This window comes from Toxotes jaculatrix, chromosome 7, assembly GCF_017976425.1.
Source record: "Toxotes jaculatrix isolate fToxJac2 chromosome 7, fToxJac2.pri, whole genome shotgun sequence".
NCBI lineage: Eukaryota > Metazoa > Chordata > Actinopteri > Toxotidae > Toxotes > Toxotes jaculatrix.
Window position 1 is genome coordinate 25,725,057 of NC_054400.1, and position 24,367 is coordinate 25,749,423.

At 40.2% G+C, this 24,367-nt stretch overlaps 2 protein-coding genes across 2 annotated transcripts; both read right to left on the reverse strand.

Annotated features, from left to right (window-relative positions):
- Nucleotides 1-2,847: 2,847 nt before the first annotated feature.
- On the reverse strand, nt 2,848-7,902 carry tm2d2 (TM2 domain containing 2). The gene is made up of 4 exons (XM_041042924.1): nt 7,573-7,902; nt 6,939-7,026; nt 6,715-6,830; nt 2,848-4,769 (listed from the first exon to the last, which is right to left on the reverse strand). The coding sequence occupies exons 1-4, from the start codon at nt 7,809-7,811 to the stop codon at nt 4,556-4,558; spliced, it is 657 nt and encodes a 218-aa protein (XP_040898858.1). The 5' UTR covers nt 7,812-7,902; the 3' UTR covers nt 2,848-4,555.
- A 2,005-nt stretch (nt 7,903-9,907) lies between these two features.
- Nucleotides 9,908-15,534, reverse strand: tbx3b (T-box transcription factor 3b). Its single transcript, XM_041042691.1, has 7 exons — nt 15,203-15,534; nt 14,838-15,105; nt 14,418-14,564; nt 14,223-14,299; nt 12,164-12,273; nt 11,593-12,062; nt 9,908-10,183 (listed from the first exon to the last, which is right to left on the reverse strand). Exons 1-7 carry the CDS (start codon nt 15,532-15,534, stop codon nt 9,908-9,910), a joined length of 1,680 nt encoding a protein of 559 aa, XP_040898625.1.
- Between the last annotated feature and the right edge of the window lie 8,833 nt (nt 15,535-24,367).

The following is a 24,367-nucleotide window of genomic DNA, read 5'->3' on the forward strand; positions in this document are numbered from 1 at the left end:
TCTTCATCCCTGATGCTCACTTCTCAGGTCTTTCTTGGATATGACTTTTGCGAGAAAGAACCAGGGGGCTGGGAATCACCAGCATCTTTAATGGCCTTTCCAGAAGCAGTGGTCCCTTGGACCTAAGACACTATTGTTTCTTTCTTTTTTTGTATGTGCTTATTTCAATATTCAGTTGAAGAATAGTTTAATTATTGGTGACTTTACTTCAAAATGTACAATTGTTGTTGACATAGCTCCTGTACAGTAGCCAGAAAGTTGACTTACTCTTTCTGGAAGATCTTTGAGAGCCTCCAACAGGTGGGGCAGCACATCTGCTTGCACAAATACAGCTGCTACAAACTGATACGTGGCACAGCCCTTTTCCCAGGGGGCACCGGTTTACCTCCACCTCCTCAGCTGATGCTGCCAACACAGTTCCAAGGCTCTGCTGTAAATCAGTGACGGCCTGGTGCAGCGACAGCCAGTGAGTGTCTCTGACCTCCTAAAGCATGAATTAGAGAAATAACAATAAAGTTAGACTAGAGATTAAGTCAGACAGTTCTGGAGTTGTACTACAAATGTAATCTAATTTCTAATGATGGTTCACATTTGACATTTTCTGTTAAACTCACAGTCTGATCAGGAAGAACCTAAGGCCTTTGATGCTGCTTGAAACACTGCAGTCTTGTTGCAGCTCTTTCTGAAATAAATGTAAAGCTGTTGCAGGTTCTCTTTGAATGTTTCCATGTCTGCCACAATGCTGGATACATCTTTGCATGGCAGTGCCAAGCACCATGCAGCACATACAACAGACACCATCCATGGGAATGCATCCTGCGGCTATCTGGCAACCCCACAGTGCCGCCCTGGTTTAATGGATCACATCACACAGGCTCCCTGTAAGAACACAGGTATGGAAATGGATTATTATGTTGTTGTGTTCATACCAGTCATCACACCTGCTCCATTAGTCCCCAGTCTGTGTGTGTGGGGGGGTGTTCTTTATCTTGAGATCCCCCCCTTAACTGCAGCAGCTATAGTTTGTTTGCAGTCATATCTGGTACCGGGACAAAGGGACTAAGAACATGCTCCACAGTTTTTCCTCTTGGTCCACGCAGCTGAGAATTATAAGAGCATTTTCATTAAGTACTATTAAGTTAGAGATTACTGCAGTACCAGTTGATAATTACATCAAATTTTTGTTTTCAGTACCTGACATGAAGATCCAGCTGCCTCATGATGGTAACATCTGTGCTCTCATCAGCTTTAAAGCCTGTGGCCACAGAGGCCTGTATCGCTTTGAGGACGGGATCTTCCACGGTTTCATCATTAATGAAATGGGACTTGTAGCTTGTGTTTTTTCCAATTTCTAGATGAATCAGAGAGCATGTAATATTTTCATTTTAAGTTATAATGAAAACCTTTTACCTTGAGCTTTTCAAAATAATCACAACCAAGTAGCTCTGCTATGTCCAACAGTGCAGGAAGTTTTGGATTGTTCTCACTCTCCTCATCTGTCTGTCCCTGAGCTCTATCTTTCATCCAAATGTCCGTAATCAATGTTCTCTCTCTATCTGTGGAGGTAAACAAACACTTTATAATTATACAGGCTACTTATTTATCAGCGATAGTTATAACTGGGTTTTTTTTAGCGGTGGACAAATGAAGTCCTCATCAGTTCACCCATCTCCAGTGCTTCACTCAGCAACGGCCTAACCTCACCTGTGTATGTGACTCTGTTTAACTCAGGGTGTGATAGAAGTACCAGCACGTTACCACAGCAACAGGACAGCGTAGTCACGTTAGTCAGACACAAAGTGTGTAGATCACCCTGCTCCAACCACGGCCCATTAGATCTAATCAGAGAATTAAGAGAGCTCACTGTACCAGGTACTTTTTATTGAGTCATAATGACTGTGAACAGCTATACATACGACGCTGGATTCCTTCTCACCCGTGTAACGGGAGATTTGGTTTTCCAGGGTGCGTGTGCAGCTTTCATTAAAAAGTTAAAGAGCACAAAGATTTTTTAAAAATTTTTATCTTTTAATTTTATTTTATTTTAGGAGAAACACGTCGAATAAGATCATCTGAAAAACATTGTCATGGAAACGTATTCCTCTAATGCTCCCAGGAAGTCAGCACATAAAACATAAAGTGAATAAATAAATAGTAGAGTGGATTACAGTTAAAGAATAAACAAAATAAAAAATCAAGCTCCTGCCGGGCAGATCAGTATCATATGTACAGTATCTTACAAAGCCAAGAGACTCCAGAACATTACAGGTTTTGAAACAGGCTTTAACACAGTATGTTATATACTAATGTAGGGCAAATCTGCAGAGCCGGATTTAAATTTTAAAAAGAATTACAGAAAAAAAATTGCATTCAGATTGAAGAGACGACCTTGTACATGGAAATACTCTTTTTTTTTTCCAGGTGTGTAAGACAGCACATCCATTGCTATTTTGTGAAATATGTGGGAAATTGCAGTATGTATTTGGTAATGCCTCCCTCTACAAAAGTTGTTTAGCCACCTGAAAATATATTGCCTGCTCACAGCATGCTGCTGCTGGATGTGAACAGTGGACACGTTGACGATCACATCTTCTTCAACTTTTTATGACAGGACCTAAAAGGGTTTTATGGATCTTTAGGCAATGAAACCTGCTCTATCTATGAAAGAGCACATAAACCTTCAGTTCAGCTAAAGACGAGGAATTTAACAAAGTGGAAGATGAAGATTTGAATATTTTATGTGAGATCTGAGCCTGGCTGGATAGAGCCCGTGAAAAATCTGAATTTGTTTTGATCCACACCTGAATGCAAAGGAGGGAACCGCTCCCACACGACTCAGACGTAGGGTTTTTTTTTTTCTGGGGTAAAGGAATTTACTGCTCGCCCTGTCTCACAACACTCCTCCAGTCAATACTGAAAACTACTAAATCACCACCTCGTCACTGTGACTTATGTGACCACTATCCACCTTCAGTCCTGTGTTCCTATGGGCTTTAGGCTGTAATGCTAATCAGTCTAGGTACAGTTGGAACACGTTAAAGCAGAAGAGAAAATCCAGCACTCAGATCGCCTCCAGCAGACGAGGACGGTGCAGGGTCAAAGCTGGACTATTTGGTAATTGGAAGAAGGGGAGAAGTGATGATAAGTCAGTGTAGGATGCTGCTGCCCTCAGGAGATGGCAGAACAGTGCTAAGTTCGCTGCTCAAAGTTGAACTTGTAACAGGGGATTCTTGGCCAACATGAAACAAACCACGTTATGTGAACAGCAACAGTCAAGTAGGTTACATCACTTCTACAGTGTGTGAACAATCTGAAATAAGATGCGTTGGAGTTTTCTGTAGAAACAGAAACTGTGGTGTATCAACACTGAGTTGTTGTTGTTTTTTTTTACCATTAGTCAAACCCAGAATGTCCAGGATGTGAAATCTACAACAACCTTAGAGGAGTCAGTCATGAAGTCACATGGACTGACAGTTAACTCACTGATTGGACAGTTTCATCCTGCATCACCAGCACTACACGGACCCACATGGGGAAAACTGACAGTAAATCATGGAGCACTTTACTGAACTGTATGTGTTCAACTGTTCTTTAGCGTCACAAAGATTTTTAGTATTACTGTTATAACTAACTATAACTGACCCAGAGTCCACGGTGGAAGGGGGACCTCAGTCCAGATGCTTGGTCCATCAGCCTTCGCAGTAGCCTAAATAAAACAACCCCAATAAGCAAACACACTTGAATTAGTTAAACCTAACTAAACAGATTTGGAACTTTCTGGTGCAAACAACCAGACGACAGCCTCCTTCTCAGATGGTCTCTGCCGGCTTCACAGCAAACTCTGGTGCCGCTGGTTTGTAGTTTCATGGTTTTATGGATTTTTACATTAGCTGAAGGAGAGGTGTATTGTGCTTGTGTCCTACTCTGTGTACTCTGGCAGCTGCTCATCAGGAAGTGAGTAGCGGCCACACACAGTGGATGCAAACATAAGATGTACTGTCATTTTCCAGAATTTCATTTTCCCATGTGGGTCAATGTAGCACTGACGATGCAGGATGACATTAATCCACACAGTCAGTTACCTGTCAGTCCACAGGCCTTATGCTGATATGTTGGTTTGTTTGCAATAAATCAGTGTGAGGAAACCAAACAGAGCAGAACTAAAAGGTAACAACATATATCATTTTTTCTGTGGTCCGTGAAAGTGACCTTGGTCGACAATTTGGTAGAAAAAAAAACAACTGTCATCCCTGTCTCTACCTTGAAAGCTGTGAACACCACAGTAATTCTTATACATTTTCAAAGTGGCAAGAGAGAAAAAAGAAATCATATTATTCTTCATTTTTCTCAGGAGCCCTGAGGAACCCTGAAGGAATCCTCAGGAGGTCCTTGGACTCCACTTTGCACAGCAGAGCTGTAAATCCCCTTAAGAGCAAGTCAGCCCCCTTATACACAACCACAGCAGGCTGAGGCCGCATCCCTGGAATATTTTTCAACTGATTAAATCTAACTGAGAAGTGGCCAGAGTCCTTAGTCACACAGTGCTGGTGGTCCCTCAGTAGTAGGTACACCAGTTGCTGTAATCGCTGGGCATCAGGCCACCAGTGATGAGCAGGATCAAGTCCACAAACCACCAGATTCCCAGGCCTCCCAGGGTGAGCAGCTTCCCAACGGCGGTGCCTGTGTGGCCCAGGCAGAAACGATCAACCCCAAAGCAACCCAGGAAGAAGGAGTACAGCAGCGTGGTGATGAAATAGTGTCCAGTGTATCTGTGAAAGCCCAACGGCAAAAGGTGCAAGAGGTCATTTATGTTTGAAGTCAGCTGGAAAGAAATATGAACAACTGTGCCATTAAATTATATCATGAACATTACATGTTACATTTCATTTGAATACCATTTAATAAAATGAACCTCAATCATTTGTACAGTGTCTGAACCTGAAGATTAATATGCGACAAAACAAATAAATATCCTCATATTTAAGCAGAAAAACAAATATGATGATGAAACCTCACCACAAGGTTTTAAAAGACGCTTCTGCAGAACACTCAATACAGAGTGGACACAATGAAAGCAGCACCTGCTGTGTACAGTATAATGGATGGGTACATCCATGGGTGCTGGACGGCAGCAGCGTCTTTGTACACATGCTGCTTTGATTGTGTCCAGCCGCTGCACATCTCTGATCTCTGCGCAGTTACTATAGAGATTAACCTCATGTGCTGATGAATGCAGAGGGATGGTGTGAACATGGTGTGCTGTGGAAAACAGTGGTTCTATACATTAGTAAACACTGCCCTCTGGTGGTGATTACGATACCTCCAAAGTTTCATATATGAAGAATTAAAATGTTCATGTCTCATTCTTATCGATGTACACTGTATTCGGTGTCTGCTGCTGCCATCACCCAACAACAATACATTCCAACAAACCAAATTAAATTAACAGCACACATTTATTGTTTACAGGATGATTCCCTAGAGATGCTTCATCTTCTTTTCAACAGGGTCAGTGTCACTACATTTTACCAACTACTGAGTGATGCATTCAGAAAAAGGAAAAAAAAAAATAATGACAAATCTATGAGGTATCATAAAAAAAAGAACCATTCATTAAACAGTAGAGGAAAGAATAATCTGATTTCAAATGTAAAAGGCTGATTCTGTTTAATCCAAAAAATCATATGGATTTAATGTGTGATTCAAATCAACAGAACGCTGTTTTACCTGTTTTTGGTTTTGACTCAATGGGGGCACTAGATGAAACATTAAGGGTGTACCGAAGTCATCAGAACTGAGGAGAACACGAACGCTGTACTACATTTTATGGCAATCCTTCCAACAGTTGTTGAGATATTTTACTAAAAACCAAATGGTGGCATTGGAAGACAATTCAGAGGCTCACTGAGGTCAGTAGGATTCAGGCTCTGAGGACCATGAATGTCTGAACAAAATTGCAAACCATTAAATAGTTTCAGTGTGGACTGAAGTGGGGGACTGGCAGACAGAGGGACATTGCCATTCCATTTCTAGAGTATAAAAATGGCTACAAAAAACTAGGTAGTTCAAATATGCACAATTGAAAATGAGTATGAACCAATGAAAATTTCTTTCGGCATTTGAAGACAATTCAAGTGAGTTCACTGCCTCATTTATATCACAGTGACGGGTCTTAAATATTTCAAAATAAATCTATGTAAGCTTACATAAGCTTACATAAGCTGACATTAAAAGAAATCAATGTCTGGAGCTAAAAAGAAAGAACAGACTTTGTTTTACTACTCGTCAAGTATCTGTCAGAGCCTGAGAGTGCAGCTCGGTGAGAGATTAACAGAGTGCAGAAAGAAAGAGCTAGATCTAGACTACCATGGCATGTCACAGTAATGGGGCTTTCAGACACAACACAACAACAGCACCACAGCGCTCTGAAACCCATCACTTCCAGTGGCTTGAGCTGAACCATGGTGGTTCGTCTCTGCGTCAGGCAAAGTACACACACTGCACAGTGGTCAGACACTGAACATCACACTGAACCCAGCAGCGAGCGAGGGTTCAGTGTGCGAGGTACCGTTGGGTACGAGTACAGGTACCGTAATGGTTCAAATATGAACAGTACCCAACCCCAATTCCAAACTTACAAATGGGTCTTAACAATTAATTCTGTTTCAGAGGTATACATAGATTTATACAGTGTTCAAGCATGGCGTCACTTACTTGATGCAGGGTACGTTTCCTCTGAGGAACTCTCTGGCTCCGGCGCACTCTATATCATCGAGTGCAGTGCAAATAACAAGTGTGTGGTTCACTTCTTTCTGAGTCTGGCCACCCCACTAAAGATTAAAACAGTAAGTTAAGTGCTGTGTAATTGGCAACATAATATATGCTTCAAAACAAACAAAAAAAACCAAAAACAAAACAAAACAACAAACAACACTCACCCCGACACAACCATGGCCCATCTCCTGAAGGGCAGTGTGGTTGCCTGCATGATCCACAGGGTCTTGACAGTAGATGAACTCCTCTGGGCTTCATTGTACATTGAATGTATATTAAAAAAATAAAATAGAGAGAGAGTGAGGAATGTAGTTTGTCACCGCCATGAAAAGTAACCTACAACGGGCAACTGTGGGTTTTCGCTAAGTAGGGAACACACACCAAGCTTCATTGATAAAATTTGACAGTTAACAATACCCTGAAATGTTTGGCAGAGTGCATGACTTATGGCCAAGTTCTTATTATTTTGACCTTGAAGTGAATTCGGAATATAAGATATCAACTACGGTGGACCTCATTTAATTATTAAATTAATTAACAGACTGGTCACACCAGCTCGCAGCTGTTCAACACAAGAGCAAGCCAATATTTTAAGGAGTTACACTACATTCTAGAGATATGAAACACATTAATATAGGAAATATTAGATTTATTGAGAGAGGCGCTGCTTTGGTTAACTGATTACAGGTGAGGAGGATTTGTCAGATTTCTGAAAGCAGTTTGCTGTGTCAGTCTCATGCTAACATGTAACATGCTAACGACAGGGTTCCACTAAGGCTGCTGTAACATGTTACTCACAGATAGCTGCAGAGGACGACTGGTGACGGGGGTCTATACTCAAACCTCTCCGTATCATTCGTACTTTCCACCGGCTGCTCGCTGAACGGGAATGCGGTAGCTCCCTGGCTAGGAGAAGCGACAGGGCTCTCCGTTGTCGACGAGTTTTGGGAGTGAATTCCTTCCAGACATTGAAGCAGAATCACGGTCAGCAGCAGCAGGAACTGTCCGCACAGCAGAATATAGCTCACTGAAATCATTGTCGCTGTCAAAACACCACACCAATGCGCAGAAAACCGCCATTCATGGTGAACGGCTACATTCGTGTACGAAGGTTTGTTTGGGCCTCGGTCGCCGTCTCGTGATTATGACGTCACCGGAAAGCGCCGGGACCAAGCTCGTTGAACAGTACTTACATTAAAATTCATGTTAAAAATTGTTCTCACAGGGTGCTTAAAATCAGTGACTGTTCTTTTCTACAGTGTGATTATTATTATTTAATTGTGAGACACTCATTTGAGTTGAAAGTTTGTGAGTTTTCCAGAGTAGTTTTCCTCTGCTCTGCCCTATTTGAACGTTGTAGAAAATATAACTGAACAACCAAAACAACAAATAAAATGTGAAAGATCCAAGTGATTAGAAATATTTAGACATTTTCTTTTTAGTGTCTGATGAGGTTTTTGGGGTCTGATGGGGACTTTCGACTCTTGACCTCAGTATTTCTAAAACAGGATGGGATCAAGCCCACAATGGGCCTGCTCCCTGAGTTCAGGTTCTGGGGGTGACCCAAAGCTGGATCATTTATCAGACACAAGAAACAAAAATAAGCACAAATCACAATAAACAGTATCGCTGACCCGTTCTGGAGCTTCCTGATGATCCCTGATCCTGCTTCACTTCCAGTGGCCTGGGGTGGGAGTTCTGCTAGTACTCTCCTTTGTCCCTTTGGTCTTTTAATTCTTATTATTATTAGTAGTACTAGTAATAGTAGTGGTAGTATCAGTATGTACTTGATTCTCATGTTTTCCTTTAGGTCTCTGCCTATATACCTCTTTCCAGGCTGATTGTGGAACACACACACGCACACACACACGCACACACACACACACACACACACACGTAACACAATATCTGACAACCTACGTCCCCTTGTTTTTTGACAGAATCTCTTACAGCACAGGAGTAAATTAGTCTTTCAGATATTAAACTGTTTTTTCCATAATATTACTATGACACACATATTAATTTAACACACACACACATCCTCTCCACTCTGCCACATGAAGTGCTGTCTCATACCAAATAGCACAAATAGCCGGGAGCTGAAGTGGGGGTTATGGAACAACGAATCTATGTAGATGCTGATGCACTGACCATGTGTGCTGTGCTGTGTTAGTCATGGAACAGGCTCCATACAGATGTAAGTTCCGTCCGACTACCTGTACAAACATTTACATTGTATTTAGGATAATATATCAAATATTCCCTTCTCTGGTCCGGAAAACTGTAGGTGTGTTCATTTGATTGTAAAGTACCATGTTTTTACAGGGACTGTTGCAAGAACCAAACAGCCTATAAACACTGCAATTAAAAATAAGAAGATGCTTAAAAAAAAGAAAGAAAAAAGAAATGCCACAACAATTTTTGGAGTAGGTTTTATGTCTCAGTTTCAAAATATGTGAAGCCAGGTCTTTGGGGACTTTAAAAGCAGTGACACAAAGAAACTCTTTTGTGATAAACAATTTTTTTTTTTATTTTTATTGGATCAGTTTTTAGTCTTTGAGAAAAAAAAATCTACACAATCTCATTAACAATGATGCCTGCATGCATCCATGCATTCTTTAAATGCAAAGAAAGCTCATCGAGTTATTCAACACAAATTTCTGTGTGTGTGTGTGTGTGTGTGTGTACAAAAGAGAAAAATTTCCAAAAAAAAAAAATCCAAATTACTTTTTGGAAAAATTCTCTGGAAAGCTTCATACAGTTCTTTTTTTTTAAATTTATTTTATTTTGGTTTTATGTATTTCATTATTTGTTTAATTCACTCAGGCCTTTTCAAATTTTATACTCACAGGTAAGAAATTTTCTGACGCTAGAAGAGACAGTACTTCAGAATCCAGATCATCCACCAAGTTTAGAAACTGTTACTTTTTTTTTAAAATAAAATGCTTTTTGCACCACAATGATTCAATATTAATTCATGTTTTCAATGAGATGCAGACGGATGAGACTTTACCAAAATGCAAGATAAGTTTCATTTTGAAATAAGTCTGGTGTCATTCCCGTCACAGACCAGCCTTCTCAGTCTGCAGGTGGGAGTCGGTAGACCACATGCAAGGACACTTAAAGCAGCAACTCAGAATTTTCTCTCTGTTTGTGATTCGTTTTGACGGCAGTCACTTTCAGCTTCGTCCACTGAGTTCATCTGCTTGGTTTTTGGTAGCAAATCAGGGACAAGATATTTCAATCCACCGCCACCCGCAGTAGGAACAGATGAAGATATTACCGGAGAGGTGAAGTAGTCCTGGCTGTGGAATCTTGGGTAGGCTCTGAAATCCACTTTGGACCTCAATGAGAGGCTGGTGTAGGGATAAAACAGAAAGCCCCCAAAGTGTGAAAAGTTCACCAGGTCCTGTTAACAAGAAGAAAATACATACAAAATTTAAAAAATCCTGAGTCCTGACAGGCTGAAACCTCTTATAATACAGATGTACAACACTTTTTTGTCATCAAAATTGTCTATTTAACAGTGATAGAAACAGTAAAATATCATCATATGTAAATGCTAAAGATATTTTTGTATTTGACCTTACACTGTAAGCTTAAAGTATGTGGGCAGTAATGTGCGGCTGTTTTTCCTGTTTTCCTAACACAATAAGAACGATGTTGTTTGCGGGTACTGTACCCTGTAAGTACCCAATATTTACAAAATTACTTCATTCATAATAATTCATATATTCCCTCCTCTAAAATGCCTGCTTCTTCCTCACTTGTTTTATATCGTCAAGTTTTCTTCTGCTGTACCTACATGTAAGTTTCAGCTGGACCCACTGAGTAGTTTATAGGTGCCCGATTCATACGACATAATCACACTGTAAATCAGAGACTGTTATAAATTGACAAAAATGTTGTACTTCCATTTAACTGCATTTATCTGACAGTTGTAGTTAGTTTACGACTTAATATGACGCATAAAAAAATCATAGTGAGCTTATAAAACAGTGATTCAAAATTAGCTCCACTTCGACCAGCTACAGCATTAAAATGCTGCTTACACATTAAAGGATAGTTTCACAATTTTGTCTTGAGTCTTGAAAAAATAATCAGGTTCACACGTGAACAGTGAAACAGCTTAGTTTGATGTAATCATCCTTCCTGTTCATACATGTTCATACAGCCATTTAAAGACCTAACATGCTTCAGTATATGTGATGTGGGACAAAATCCTTCGTCCTCGCTTTGAAAAATAAATCCCAAAGTTAAAACGTTTTGTTTGTTTTTGTACAACGATTCCATATTTTAGCTTCAACTAAATAATAGTCTAAGGCTAATTTTGTACTTTTTTACTAATATCAGTTAATTTGTAAATTAAGATAATACATTCAAAACAATGACGTGTTTATGAAACAGTTAACGATGAGTTAAGAATTAGAATGACACCCATACAATATTAAACCCTGCTCAAGCATGCATTAATGTGTCAGTCATGATAATAATCAGATATTGTAATAAATACTAACAATAACGTGTTAATTATGATAATTAAACGCAGACAGGGGCATGCTCTTGGATAATGATCAATTTAATTTTTGATAATTTAAGTAGGCGACATTTTAATGATAATATTTCTGTACTGAAGTAAAACTTTGAATCTAAGACGTTCTGCGAAGAGGATCTAAATACTTCTTCCACCGCTGCTCACAATGACTCAGTGAGTCAGAAATCTCCACATTTATCCAACTTGTAATGAAACGCATGTGTTCTGGAAATATTTCATGTGTTTTAATAAGTGTTTCATAGCTTCAGTGGTCCTCTGTTTACCTGTAGCAACACGTGCTGTTGGAGGCTGACAGGAAACCCTGGAGCTCCTGGAGTCCTGACAGGCGCTGCCAGGCTCAGTCCACACGGAGCTGCTCTGTCCACGGTGGCACAGCTGTTCCAGGTGTTCACCTGAGCAGAGTGGAAAAGACTGCTGGGGATACTGGGATCCCAGAGATGTGTGTTTAACTCCGGCGGATAAACACAACAGTGTGCACAACCGCTGCGTAACGTGCACATTTGTTCCTTGTCTGAGTCTTGTGGCTCAGAGCAACTCGCTCCATCAGCTGTGATATTGATGCCATGGCTTTGTCTCGGGTCCAGTTCCTTCTGTGTGCCAGCTGGACTCTGTGCTGTCCTGTCTGTGAGGGAAACCTTCGGCCCGCGCTTCGTCTCTTTTTGGGTTTTGCGCTCCTCTTCTCCAGCATCGCCCTCAACTTTATCGTCTTTGTGACTGTCACTTTCATGGGCATCTTGAAAAAAGATAAATGGAAAAAGTTAGTGTTAGGCTCTTACATCCAGAATGATACGGATGAAATAAAAGTGTGTGTGGAAAACAACAACGTGTCTGCACCTGATGACTGGGGTTTGTCTGAATATTGTGGGGATGAGTCTTTTACAGGTTCAGGTTCTGTGTCAATCATCCGCATCTCTTTAGATCTTTGTGATGAATGCTGTAGTTTCCTGGTATTACAGAAGAAACATTAGTGATCATTTCTAAGATAAAGCAACAGAGTAAAACTGGCGTGAACATACTGGAAACAGTGGGTTTTTGCAGTGAGTCACTTGGGCTCCATCATACCACAATTGTTGGGAAAACACATTTTTCTTCAGTTGCTCAGGCAAGTTTATGGTTAAAACAGTTTGAATTTGCACGGGAATTTTTTCCCAGAAAAAACACCAGACTCTTGTCTGGGTCTCGTCTGAACTGTCACCTTGGACTCTGTGGTGGGCATGTTCAGCCTTCTCTGGGTATATTATAGACCAAACATTATCATAAGAACTAAACATTTTCAGTTTAATTAACATTTCCCCCACTTTCTGCTTTAGAATCACAGAATTCTCCCCCTCTCTGGTAAATTCTTCTTCTTCCTATTATTATTATGTGGTTGTGGTATATGTTGATTCCAATGTTTTTAGTCTCATTATATTCAAATTTGACTCCTTTCAGTATAATAAATAAATGATTTGGTATATTACATTTTTGCCCTGTCACGATGGAAAAGCTTTGAAAGAGCAATTAGACCTTCACATCGCATGAAAATTTACAGAAAATGTGATTAACTGATAAATTATGATCCGTTAAATAACATATGACTGAATGAATAAAATGTCAAACCTTATTTATTTTAAGGTTTTACAGATTTTCTGCATTAATTGGTCAAAAAAGTGATAGATTTTCATCTAAATCACAACTATAGACAAACACAATGTGATAATACTAATAATTATACTTATTATAATCTCTCTCATGTCATTATCAAACTAAGACATTAAACATTCCAAGTGCTGCTGGGAAAAAGTAAGTGGACCCTTGGATTTAATAAATCAAACCTCCTTTTCGCAGCAATAACCTCAAACCAGCCTCCAGTAGCTGCAGATCAGACCTGACCAACGTTCAGGAGGGATTCTGGTCATCCTACAGAGCTGCTTCAGCTCAGACGTGTTCACAGGATGTTTGGTGTGAACGTCACTCTGAGCTCATTGTACTGTATTTTGTGGAGAGTTGAGCTGTTATTGGCAAACTTCAGGCAGCCAGAGGTGTTATATTTTTGGGGGGGCAGTGGGATGGAGCCTGGTGTGATGCCACGGACCCCATGCTCCATGATTTGCATATGTCAGACTCATGAACAGAGATGTTAACCAGATGCAATGATTCATTTAAGCCTTCAGCTGTTACTGTGGGATTGTTTTTCACCTCATCCATCATTCTGCTTTGTGCCTTTGGAGTCATCTTCTCCGACCGTCCACTCATAGGCAGGAGTGGCTGCAGCACTAAACCGTCTCCATTTATAGATGATTTATCAGACTGATGAATATCTGAGCTCTCTGAGCTCACTCTGTAACTCTTTCACTGCTTTATGTAAATCTACAGTTCTTGACCCTAAGTCCTCTGTGATCTGATTTTGTGAGGCATGGTTCATATCGGCAGATGCTTCTTGTGAATAACAAGCTGAAAACGTGTGTTTTTATAAATCAGAGTAGCTGTAACCCAAACCTCTAACCTGGTGTCATTGATTAGACTCCAGGTTTGATAGCTCCTGACTCCAGTGAGCTTTTTTGTTAGTTTATAGGTTCACATACTTTTTCCAAACTGCACGCTTAATGTTTGAATTACGTGTTCTACATGGGCAAGAACACCACCACTTTTTCTGTTATTTATTAAAACAAATTGTTCATAATTGTAACTTTAATGAACAACTGACCTTTTTTAAAGACAAATTTATTCAGACTACTACTACTACTACTACTACTACTAATAATAATAATAATAATAATAATAATAATAATAATAATAATAATAATAATAATAATAATAATAATAACAAGAAGAAGAAGAAGAAGAAGAAGAAGAATGTTTTTTGTCCTTATTTTGTAATTACATGAATTAATATCTGAAACAATCAACTTGCCTCTTTTCTCTTCTTCCGTTGCCCATGTCTCGGAAACCCTTCGCGAAAGGATTGTTGTCTATTTTAAGTTGTGTGATCTGAAAATTGGCACAAAGGAGAGTGTTGATGACTACTTACTGAAACATGTGACAGAGCCGAGACAACCTGAAGTCTACCTCCTCCCCAGAGTGACTCAGCAGGAAGTGAACCTCTCACCTTATCGTTCTGATAAGCTGTTACTGCGATGAACTCCGTCTCAGAGAAGACGTACGTCCTAAAGGTGCTGTAAGGCAGTTTGAGGATGTCGTTTACCTTCACTATGTGAAATCTCGGCTGGTACTTGTGCATTGAGTTGAGAATTGTCTGCAAATAAAAAGATAATAATTAAGTTAAGTTTCTGAGAACAGATTTTGAAAAAATTTGTAAGAAAAATTATATTATAATACCTTAAAGCGAAATACAAATATTATACAGTATTTAAACATTTATATAACATTACAAATCAACTGTATTTAGATAATAGGTAACAGGTAATTGTCCTTGCAGCATCTTGTTTTTTTTTTTTTTTTTTTAATCTAAATTTCAATAATGATAATATTAATAATAATAACAATAAAGAATTAAACCCACACTTACAAATCCGTGTTTGTCAGATATGTTGTTGGTCAGTTTGAGTTTGTGGAAGGTGACCACTTTAGACATCCACTGCTCGCCCGTGGCCGGACTGTCCGGGTGGATGTACATGCGTTTGGGCATCTCCGGGTCCGCCTTCCCTGCCACCATCCAGCGGGAGTTATGAAACTTGTATCTGCAGTCATCAGCCGCCACGATGTCCATCAGAAGAATGTATTTGGCTTTTCTGTCCATCCCGATGCACCTGGCCTTGAGCGGCGGAAACATGCGCCTGCAGGGTGAAGCGATAAAGGCGAAGGAGAAGCATGCATTCATTAAAAGACGGTCAAACGATCCATCCATGCGTAATGATCAGACATTTACTGTACCTCCCAGATTTTGTGATGATCATTTCAGTACCGCATTTGTGGAACTGTCTCCAAAGGTCGCTGGCTTCCAGATAAACTTTCGGCTCATGATCTTCCATTTCCCCTCCCTCCAGAATTTCAGGAGGCCGACACAAAATCGCGGAGTGCCCAGGCGGAGACGCATGACTCAACGGATCCACACTGGGATCTGCTGACCCTCGGGAGGATAAAGCGATGGCTGGGAGCAGCGGGGGTCCGACCAGGACAGTCCCTCGAAGGGCCGCATCTCCGCCTCTTGTTGGAAAGTCTTGTGATTCCTCGACTGGGATGCACGGCTCCGAGAAGTTGCGCATGGTCTCCAAAGGAAAAACAAACTTTTACGCACGACTGTGGTCGAGTTATACTTTTTACAGCACGTTGATCCCTCAGGATAAACGCATCCGCATAATTTTAGCCACTAAAACACATAAAGGGAAACAACTTAAACTCTATTTTGCTTTTCTCTCTGGTTGTTTTGTCTTAGGAAAATCCTGCCCACAGTCCAGTGCGCTGACTCTCAGCTTGTGTCCAAGCTGGTTTTGCTCCTTGACACGTCTGGGCTCAGTGTGACACCCAGAAGTGGGTGGAGTTTGCCTGGTATTGCACTTTATGTGCAGGAAAATGCTGCCTCAAGTTTCCTCACAGGCTGATGAAGCTGCTTCTAACTATTTGGGACGAAAGCCCAGCTTTATTAATCACAAAGCCACACACAAAACCTGAACCAATTACACACTTCCAACACTTTATTGATGAACACCACAACTGCACCATCAATGAAATCTGACAACCCCGCGTCATTCCAGCGCCCTGCGGTTTGATTAGCTCCACTGATGTGGTGGATCCTCCCGTGCAGCGCTGCATGGGCACAGTCTGCGGGGATTCAGCTCTGCGGAGGAGCAGCCTCTGCCAGCGATTGTCCCGGCTGGATCAGGCTCTGGGTTTGGTTACACACACTTTATTGCTCAATGGTCCATGACAGCGCAGGAACGTCCCAGTAAAAACTTTCCGTGAGTGAGGGCGGCAGGTTCAGGATACATGTGTGCCACCCGTGATGTGCAGCTCAGGGGCTCAACAGAATGTCAACATGAGGAGGTGGAGCTCAGTGTGAAGTCACATTAAACTATGAAGTGTGGGGAAAAAAAGACATTTACTCTGTTGTCTTAATAAAATATAAGAAGAATAAGAATAATCTACATTTTACTCTAAAAGTTCACTGTTGAACTTAATATTAATATTGAAATATTAATCTGACTAAAAATTCTCCTTACTAGGTTTCTCCGCATCTACCAGTGGGTAAATCAAAGAGGCAATAACATGGGGCAGCTACAGTCATGTAACATCAACTCAACATGGCACACATCAATACAATGTTCAGTCAGTGTGTGCGGTGCATGTGGCCCAGCACTGTGGGGGACAACATGGACAGCGCAGGTGGACTTGAGGTAAGGTGGAACTGAGGGGGATCGATGAAAGAGGGACATCCCTGGAGGAAATGACATATTGTATGTTCTTGGGCAAGGCACATGAAAAAAAAAATACTGCCAAGGCCAATAATAAAACTGAAATGTTAGTGGCATGACCATTAAAAAGACTGTTACAGTAAATGTGGTCTGTTGTTAGAGTGTGGAGATTGACCTGGGCTGATGTTAGATCCCAGGCCTGGGTTGTTATCCTGCTCTGGCCCTGTCTGAATGTTTTCTACACTGCTCTCTGCTACTGAGAGAGAGAGAGAGTGGAGATTATAGCTTCAGTATTCTTTTGCGTCAAAGCTTAGTGAATCCCTGTAGTTTGCCAACCCCGGGTATCACGGGTCACTCGGGGGTGAGCCCGAGTAACTTTTCACTTTTACACACTTTCATTTTCAATATTCATTGGCACATACAGCAAAACACTTGTGCCACAGAGCTCTGACTCTGGTAAGGTTGGCACCATCAACTCAGACCTCACCACAGATAATATCTTTAGACTGCATTTTCCCTTCACTCATAATGTACTGTATGTTCATTGGATTGTAGTAAACTGAAGAACATTCAGTTTCATCATCCACAATTCAGTCAATGACTGTGTCCACTTATTTATAGCTTGTTATAACTTCCAAGTCGTGGCCTTTGATGAAACAATGGAACAGAGTAACATCAGTTTTCCTAAAAACAACACACTGAGGCTTGTGTTTCAGTCAGGACTCTGCTGTGAAATCAGGAAATACCTCACACTGGACCTTTTGTCACAGCCTCCCCGACGGCTCTCTGATCAGATGCCTAAGTAAGCACACGTCTTATTCGGAGGTCATTCAAGATATGCGGTGGGTGGCAGAGCTGTTGATGACCCAATCTTTTTCTGGCAGAGATGCAGGGGAAAACCCTGCCTGTCCGTCAGCCAACTTCAAAGAGCCAGTCGGTAATCTGAAACAGGCCCCAGAATGATGGCAAACAAGACGCCTGACTGTTATTTGTGGGTTTGGCCCACGAGCTGCGTGTGAAACCTGTCACTGAGGATAAACCCGCAGATCTCCACTGGGTCACTGCCCAGTAACACACTCTCCCTAGTAAAAACCTTTTGGGAGTGGAGAAACGGTCCGTGAGGCGGGAGCAGCTTGGCGAGCAGGGAGAGGAACCTTTGTCATGCAAAGTTTTAGGTTGGTTGAACTTTATGTTCTTAGCACCTGCTGAATGGAAAGTGTTTACTGGAAAGAAAGAAAAAAAAGAGGGCGATGCGTTTTACGTTTCCAGTTTGTTTAGAACACACGGAGAAGCTCTCCATGACCACCACAACACAAAGTCAGAGTCCCACCAACAGAACGTTTAGGTTTTAGAGAACTGGTTAAATTATTTAAAAAGAGAGATCTGTGAAAGAACGTCAAGGAGTTTGACACCTCGACTAGGTTATCAGCATTAAAGATAATCCAGGACAAAAACATCTGCACTTATTAAAGAAGAACTCTAACACTTTACAGTAAAGCCTCAAATTTAAAGTGTCATTTAGTGAAGAGAATATGACTGTTGGGAACAAGGGAATAACAACAGGACGTTTTCAAGGAAAAGAGAAATAAATTGTGCACAAAGTGTTTCTGTAAACACCGGGGACCTACAGAGAACAGGACCAAGAAACTAAAGTGAGGTTTGGGAAAATGGTGTTAACATTTTTGTTCTTATTGATTAATTAAAGAGGAAAAGGGAGCAGCCACACATTAGAGTACAGCCCACGTAGTTTATTCTTACAGTGGAAAAGAATTATATTAATTATTAGGTTCCTTACTGAACAAGCTTCAGTTTCGTTTCCCAGTACTGTGCCGTCTGTGTACTCAATATTTACACATATACTTTGGTACAGTTTCATATATTTCTCATTTCCTCTGAAATGTCCAGTTACTGCTACTGCAGCTGCTACTATCTGATTCCCTCATTTGAGAAAAGTGAGACTTTCACTGACTCGTAACTTGACAGACTGATGAACTGAACATTTTGCCATATGTTACCTTGGATCATGGCTATTGGAATTTTGCTATTTATCTCCTCGAGTTCACAGAACTGGAGAAAAAAATCCAAACCACTGAGACCATGGAAAGACTGGGCACCAAATCTGTGTTTTCCAGGGGGCACTTGAAACTTATGAGTCTGTATAGAAAAGATAATTTGCACATGACCATTTAATATTAGGCTGATCAATTATCAATCAAAACAACAACAACTGATCACCAGAGTTGGACAGATGAGCGTAAAAAAAAACACCACAAAGCAAGTCAAATAAATGCGACAGAAAAATATCAGCATGAAACAATATAAATAAAGAAAATAAATAAACAAATAAATAAATCAAAATCAAGCTTGACTGGGTTTCACTAAACATAAGTACACTAGGCAACACTGGCAGCACATGTGTCAGTGCTTAAGCAGGTGGGTTGTTAATGGATGGAATGAGCTGCTGCTTCAGCCTCATTGAAAATAACTGTGTACTTTGTTAAACACTCTCCCTATGACCATAAGATCAGGAGGCTGATTCACAAGGTCATCAAAATGACTCCCTTTATATGACTGTGTGAAAACACTGAGTAAAAACCTGTAGATGTTACAGGTCAATGATTTTTGGATTTATGGAGGCACTCTCTGTAAATGTATCAGCTTTTAAACACACTTACAGTCAAGCAGGAGGACGAGATGGCAGGATCCAGGTACGAGGGTGAGATAAACTTAATAGAAACTGAGGAACTCTTCCATCAACAAAACAACGAAGGAGGCAAATCCACAGAAAAGAGGGGGAACGAACACAGACTATCTGATGAGGACAGAAGAGACCACAGAGACCTGAATACACAGGGGAGGCAGAGGTGACTGGGAACAGGTGAAACACATTAGGGCGAGGCAGGCAATCACAAAGGCTGGAAACACAAAGACAGGAAGTAACACAAGCACTGATACATGAGAAATGCAACTTCAAAATAAAACACTTAACAGAAAAAACAAAAAGAGAACTTAAAAAGAGTCACTGGAGGGGCTGATCAACAGAGGCCCAAGTTGCTGATGAATTTCCACATATTTGGCACCTATGACCCAAAGCCCTTTCATTCTTACCGAAGATACAAACCATAGCTCAGTAATTTCCTGAAACACCTAGATGCTGTAGGTTTAAGCAAATGTTACTCAAACAGAAGGAAACTGTGATTTTTTTTGGGGCCTATTTTCAGCAGCGGATTAATCCACCTCTGGTGCTCTAGTGAGTATTTGGGGGCAGCAGATGTGCAGACTACTACTACTGTCCTTTTACTCTCATTGCAGCGTTTGCTGACAATATCTTTGACAAGAATGAAAATCTGCACTGCACAACAGCTCTGATCGAGTCTCTCCATTGTTTTCCTGCAGACTTTACGTGTGTCCTCTGACTGGAAACCGTCTCCGCGTCCAGGGTCACTGGAAAGCTTCCAAACCACTCTGGCCGTGCTGTCTCCCTAACACCTCTCATGTTTGGACAGTTGAACGTTGATGAATGGCCTAATGGTAACAGGTTAGTGTGAGTGAACATATTTGGGCTTGGGAGGTGGGAGGAATGTAGTTTAACAGCAGAGCGGAGGTGCTAAAAGAGACGGGGCCCGAGTTGATATCAAACACACACACACACACACAGCGGCCACATGTCTCAGGGTGGGGCGGACTGGAAGAGGAGCCATGAGAAAGTCGAGTGAAGGCAGTCACCATCAGACTGCAGCACGTTCTACCATTACTCCATTCATCTCATACTCAGTCCAACAAAGTGAAACCAGTTCTCGGATCTCTTATTTTGTTCCTTTAAATATTCAGGTTTTATTCAGAATAGAAACTAAATTTTCAAATGACCTGTGTTTTGTAGCAGCAATACACAAATAACAACATTCACATTAGACATTATGTTAAAATATCACGACATGCTGATGTGATTACAGTAAATAACATCGGTTTACACTGCCTTTAAAATTACATTTATGATTTTCCCATGTAAAGTACCTTGTAACTTTGTTTTGAAAGGTGCTATAGTAATGAAGGTACATTTTTGACCTTGATAACAGCAACTGACCACAAGATGCAGCTTAAATGTTTTCAAAGTGTTCAAGAGCTTTCACGTTTCAGAGCAGAGGAACTCTCTGTGGAAAGCCGTGAAATGCGGCTGACCTTGCATCCACTGGCAGATTGCAGTATTTTCTACAGCAGAATAGGTTACATTCCTTCAATTGCCACCCCACTAAAAGCAGCCACGACTGCAGGACATGATTCACACCAAAACACTTCAGTCACAAGTGTGTTTCAGAATGAAACCGTGTACGCGGACGAGGCCGGCAGCAGATAACCTTTGTGCTGGAGGGACGAGGGAGAGGTTTGAAGCGGAGGATTCGCAAAGTGATGTAAAGCATTCCTCACATTTCCCAGCTCCTCAGATCATCGGGACGAAGTCAGACACTGTTAAGACACATTTGCTCCATGGGCCTGAATTTAAACATCAAGACTCATCAGGACTGAAGCACTCTCTGGTGTCGTCAAATCTCAGGTAACAAAATGTGTTGCTAAACCTCTGAAGGTGACGTTGTCAAAATAAGAACAGATGTTTTTATGTATAGATGAACAACAGGAAATTTATAGCGACAGGATAAGAACAGGACAGTAAAAATGTGACAGGATGAAAAAGGAGTTTAATTTTACCTTTTAACTTATTTTATGTTAATCAAAAAAAATGTTAATGATCATTTAAAATGTTTAGAAGCAAAAAATAAAATCAGTTTAAAAAATTATTATACAGACTTGAGTCTTATTCTTTGATGCTAATGGCACTTTTCCTGTTTCTGTTTTTCATGTCTTCAGTTTTTATTGTTGGAGGTATTATCAATGCTTTTCTGTGGATTTTTACTGATTAGAACATTTAATGAAACAGGGCACATATTTACATGTGTGACAGCAGTGCTCGTTCACTGCACTTTACTCAAATGAATTAAAAACAGCTTTACTGTTTTTGTACTTGTCTTCTCTATTTTGTAATTGTGTTTGCGCAAACCTTGGCACTGAAGAAATGTGATTTCCTTCCTCTGTGTACTGAAAATTGTGTTAGAATGACAGAAATGATGTAAAACACAACTCACTGAGAGAAATAAATGAATGAAATATGATGTCAAATATGTTTAAGAGAAGAAACACATTGCAAAAAAAAAAAAAAAAAAAAAACATCTGGGCAACATCTACGGTCTAATATAAGTCCTGCTATACAATTCTACGGATGTACAGTTTCACATTTGTCTTATTGCATGTTAAATGTTAATAAACCTGCAACCAAACCTACAGATAGGGGTCAAAGGTTAAACCTTATAGGCCATTTGAAGAATCAAAACCTGTTGTAGCATATTATATATCAGACATTTGTAATGCAGATGTATCCTGTACCATATCCAGCGGCAGATTACTGCCACTGAATTTTAATAATCTTTCACTAACCTTATCCAAGTGCTGTGAAACTTTAAATATAACCATGAGTGAAGCTTCACTTTCTATGAATAGATATTATATTGTAAGAATGGAAACGTGTTCATGTTCAGTGTTTGCATTTTGCAAAACTATTTTCACGTTCATGCAAATGAGCAGTATTTAATCAAATATTACAAATGATAAATCATGTCTTAAAGCAACAAATGAAGGCCAAAACACATGCGCACGCACGCACGCATATATATATATATATACATATACACATATATACACACACACACCACACAGTTCATCTGTTGTATTCCACAGTCCTTTAAAGTGTGACACAGGCCGTGTGGGATGGTGTCTCTGAGTCAAAGTTCAGAGGCTGAACAAAGTGCACGGCTCTTACATCACAGACCAGTGTTGGCCTCCACAGACCTGTCTGTGGTTAAGGTGACAGGAACACTGTAGTAAAGGTCAGGAGAAGATTGTGGTTTTGGTTAAATGTAAATAAACAGGTGTGTCTAAAGTCACTGTGAACTTTTTCTGTATTAAACCAGACTAGTATCTGTCACTGTCCTTAACCAGCACTGTGAAAGTCGAAACATAACCATTAAAAACAGAACCATTAGTTACTGCAAGTGGATGTTGTTCTGCAAGATCAGATATTTAGGCAGAAAACAAATACGGTGCCCAATGATCAGTATCAACATTTTTTGTGACTTGCCAAACATCTAATTTCTAGGAAACTGGGTGAACTGCTGCACATCATGAAGACTGCTGTCAAGCTAAACCAGCAGTAAACAGAGGTAAAGTATGTTTGAGTGCCATGGATGACTGTCTGGCTCTATTTCTATTCATTTCTGTTCAGGTGCAAGATACACACATACAAAATACACAGATAAGCAGAACCTATAAGAACATGCACTACACTGTGCATTCATTTAGGACTTTTGACTGAGTTTTGTTCGGTTAGCAAACTTCTCAGAATAGAACAGTTTGTGCAAAGGAAAAAAAAAAAATCAATGTATTTTTTTTTTCCAGCAGCAACAAGGCCATAAATCAGTTCTATTGGAAGGTGAGTGAGGAAGGGGATGAGGAAGAGCTGTGGGAGGAGGAGGCTGAGGGCCCGTAGAAATCAATTTTGACACATTAGAACTATTAGCTTATTGACAGGTGAGAGATGGATTGATCGGCTGCACGTTAAAGAGAGCTGTAACTGTAAAACAGCTTCTCCACTGATGAGCTCTGTGCTAAATGATGCTCTTTAGAGGTCTACACCTCTCTATCATTACTTTATACCTACTGGCAGAAAGAAGAGGAGTCAGCTTCAAGTGTACAACCGTCCCTTTACATTTGTATTTAAGGTCACTATAAGACACTTGCATTATGAAATGTCAATTATTTGAAAAACATGACTGAAGTGATAATCATAAATTAAAACAACTTCTCCTCCTTCTTAAATGGCCAATGAAAGACATGTATTCAAGAAAAAAAAAGTTTGATTGTGTACATTATATGTAATAGATATAATGAGCTAAGCTAAATAAAGGCTTGTCAGTGTAGTACAGCTCTCAATATTTGATGTGCATGTTGAAGGTGAAAAATAATTTCCGTTTCTTTTCCTCTTCTGTCATCTGAGAATTAATTCTTGAGGTTTATATCATATCTCTGCCCAGTTTTAGGCTTTTAATATCATCAGTTTGTGGTAAATCCAGACAGCGTATAAACCTCAAGAATTAATTTCATTTTTTCTGTGAGTAACATGATTTACTATCTGATTAGTAACAGCATGTATATCAGGTGAGAAGTGTTGACATACACCATTCAGCCTTTGTTTTTTTTTTTTTTGTTTTTTTAAACTTATGTTAGTAAAAATATAAGTTTATATATTATGGGCATCTTTACCTTTATTTTGATAGTTTGAGCAGAAGTAGGTGGAGATGAAGATGAGACGGAGTGAGAGCAGTGACTGAATAAACACTGAGCTCATTAATCTCACACCACCCACCACCTTCAAAAAAGTTTTTTTCATATTTTATTTAATCATTCATTGATTTATTCATTTACAGTTAAAATAACTGCACTTTCTGTAAAATTTAGCTAAGCCAACATAAATAATGAAATACTGTCACAGAACCCTCTGCTATGTGATCAGGAATATAATTCTACAGGAGAAATGCTGTAACTGCTCTGTGTCCGCAGAGATTAGAAACATAACCAGTTT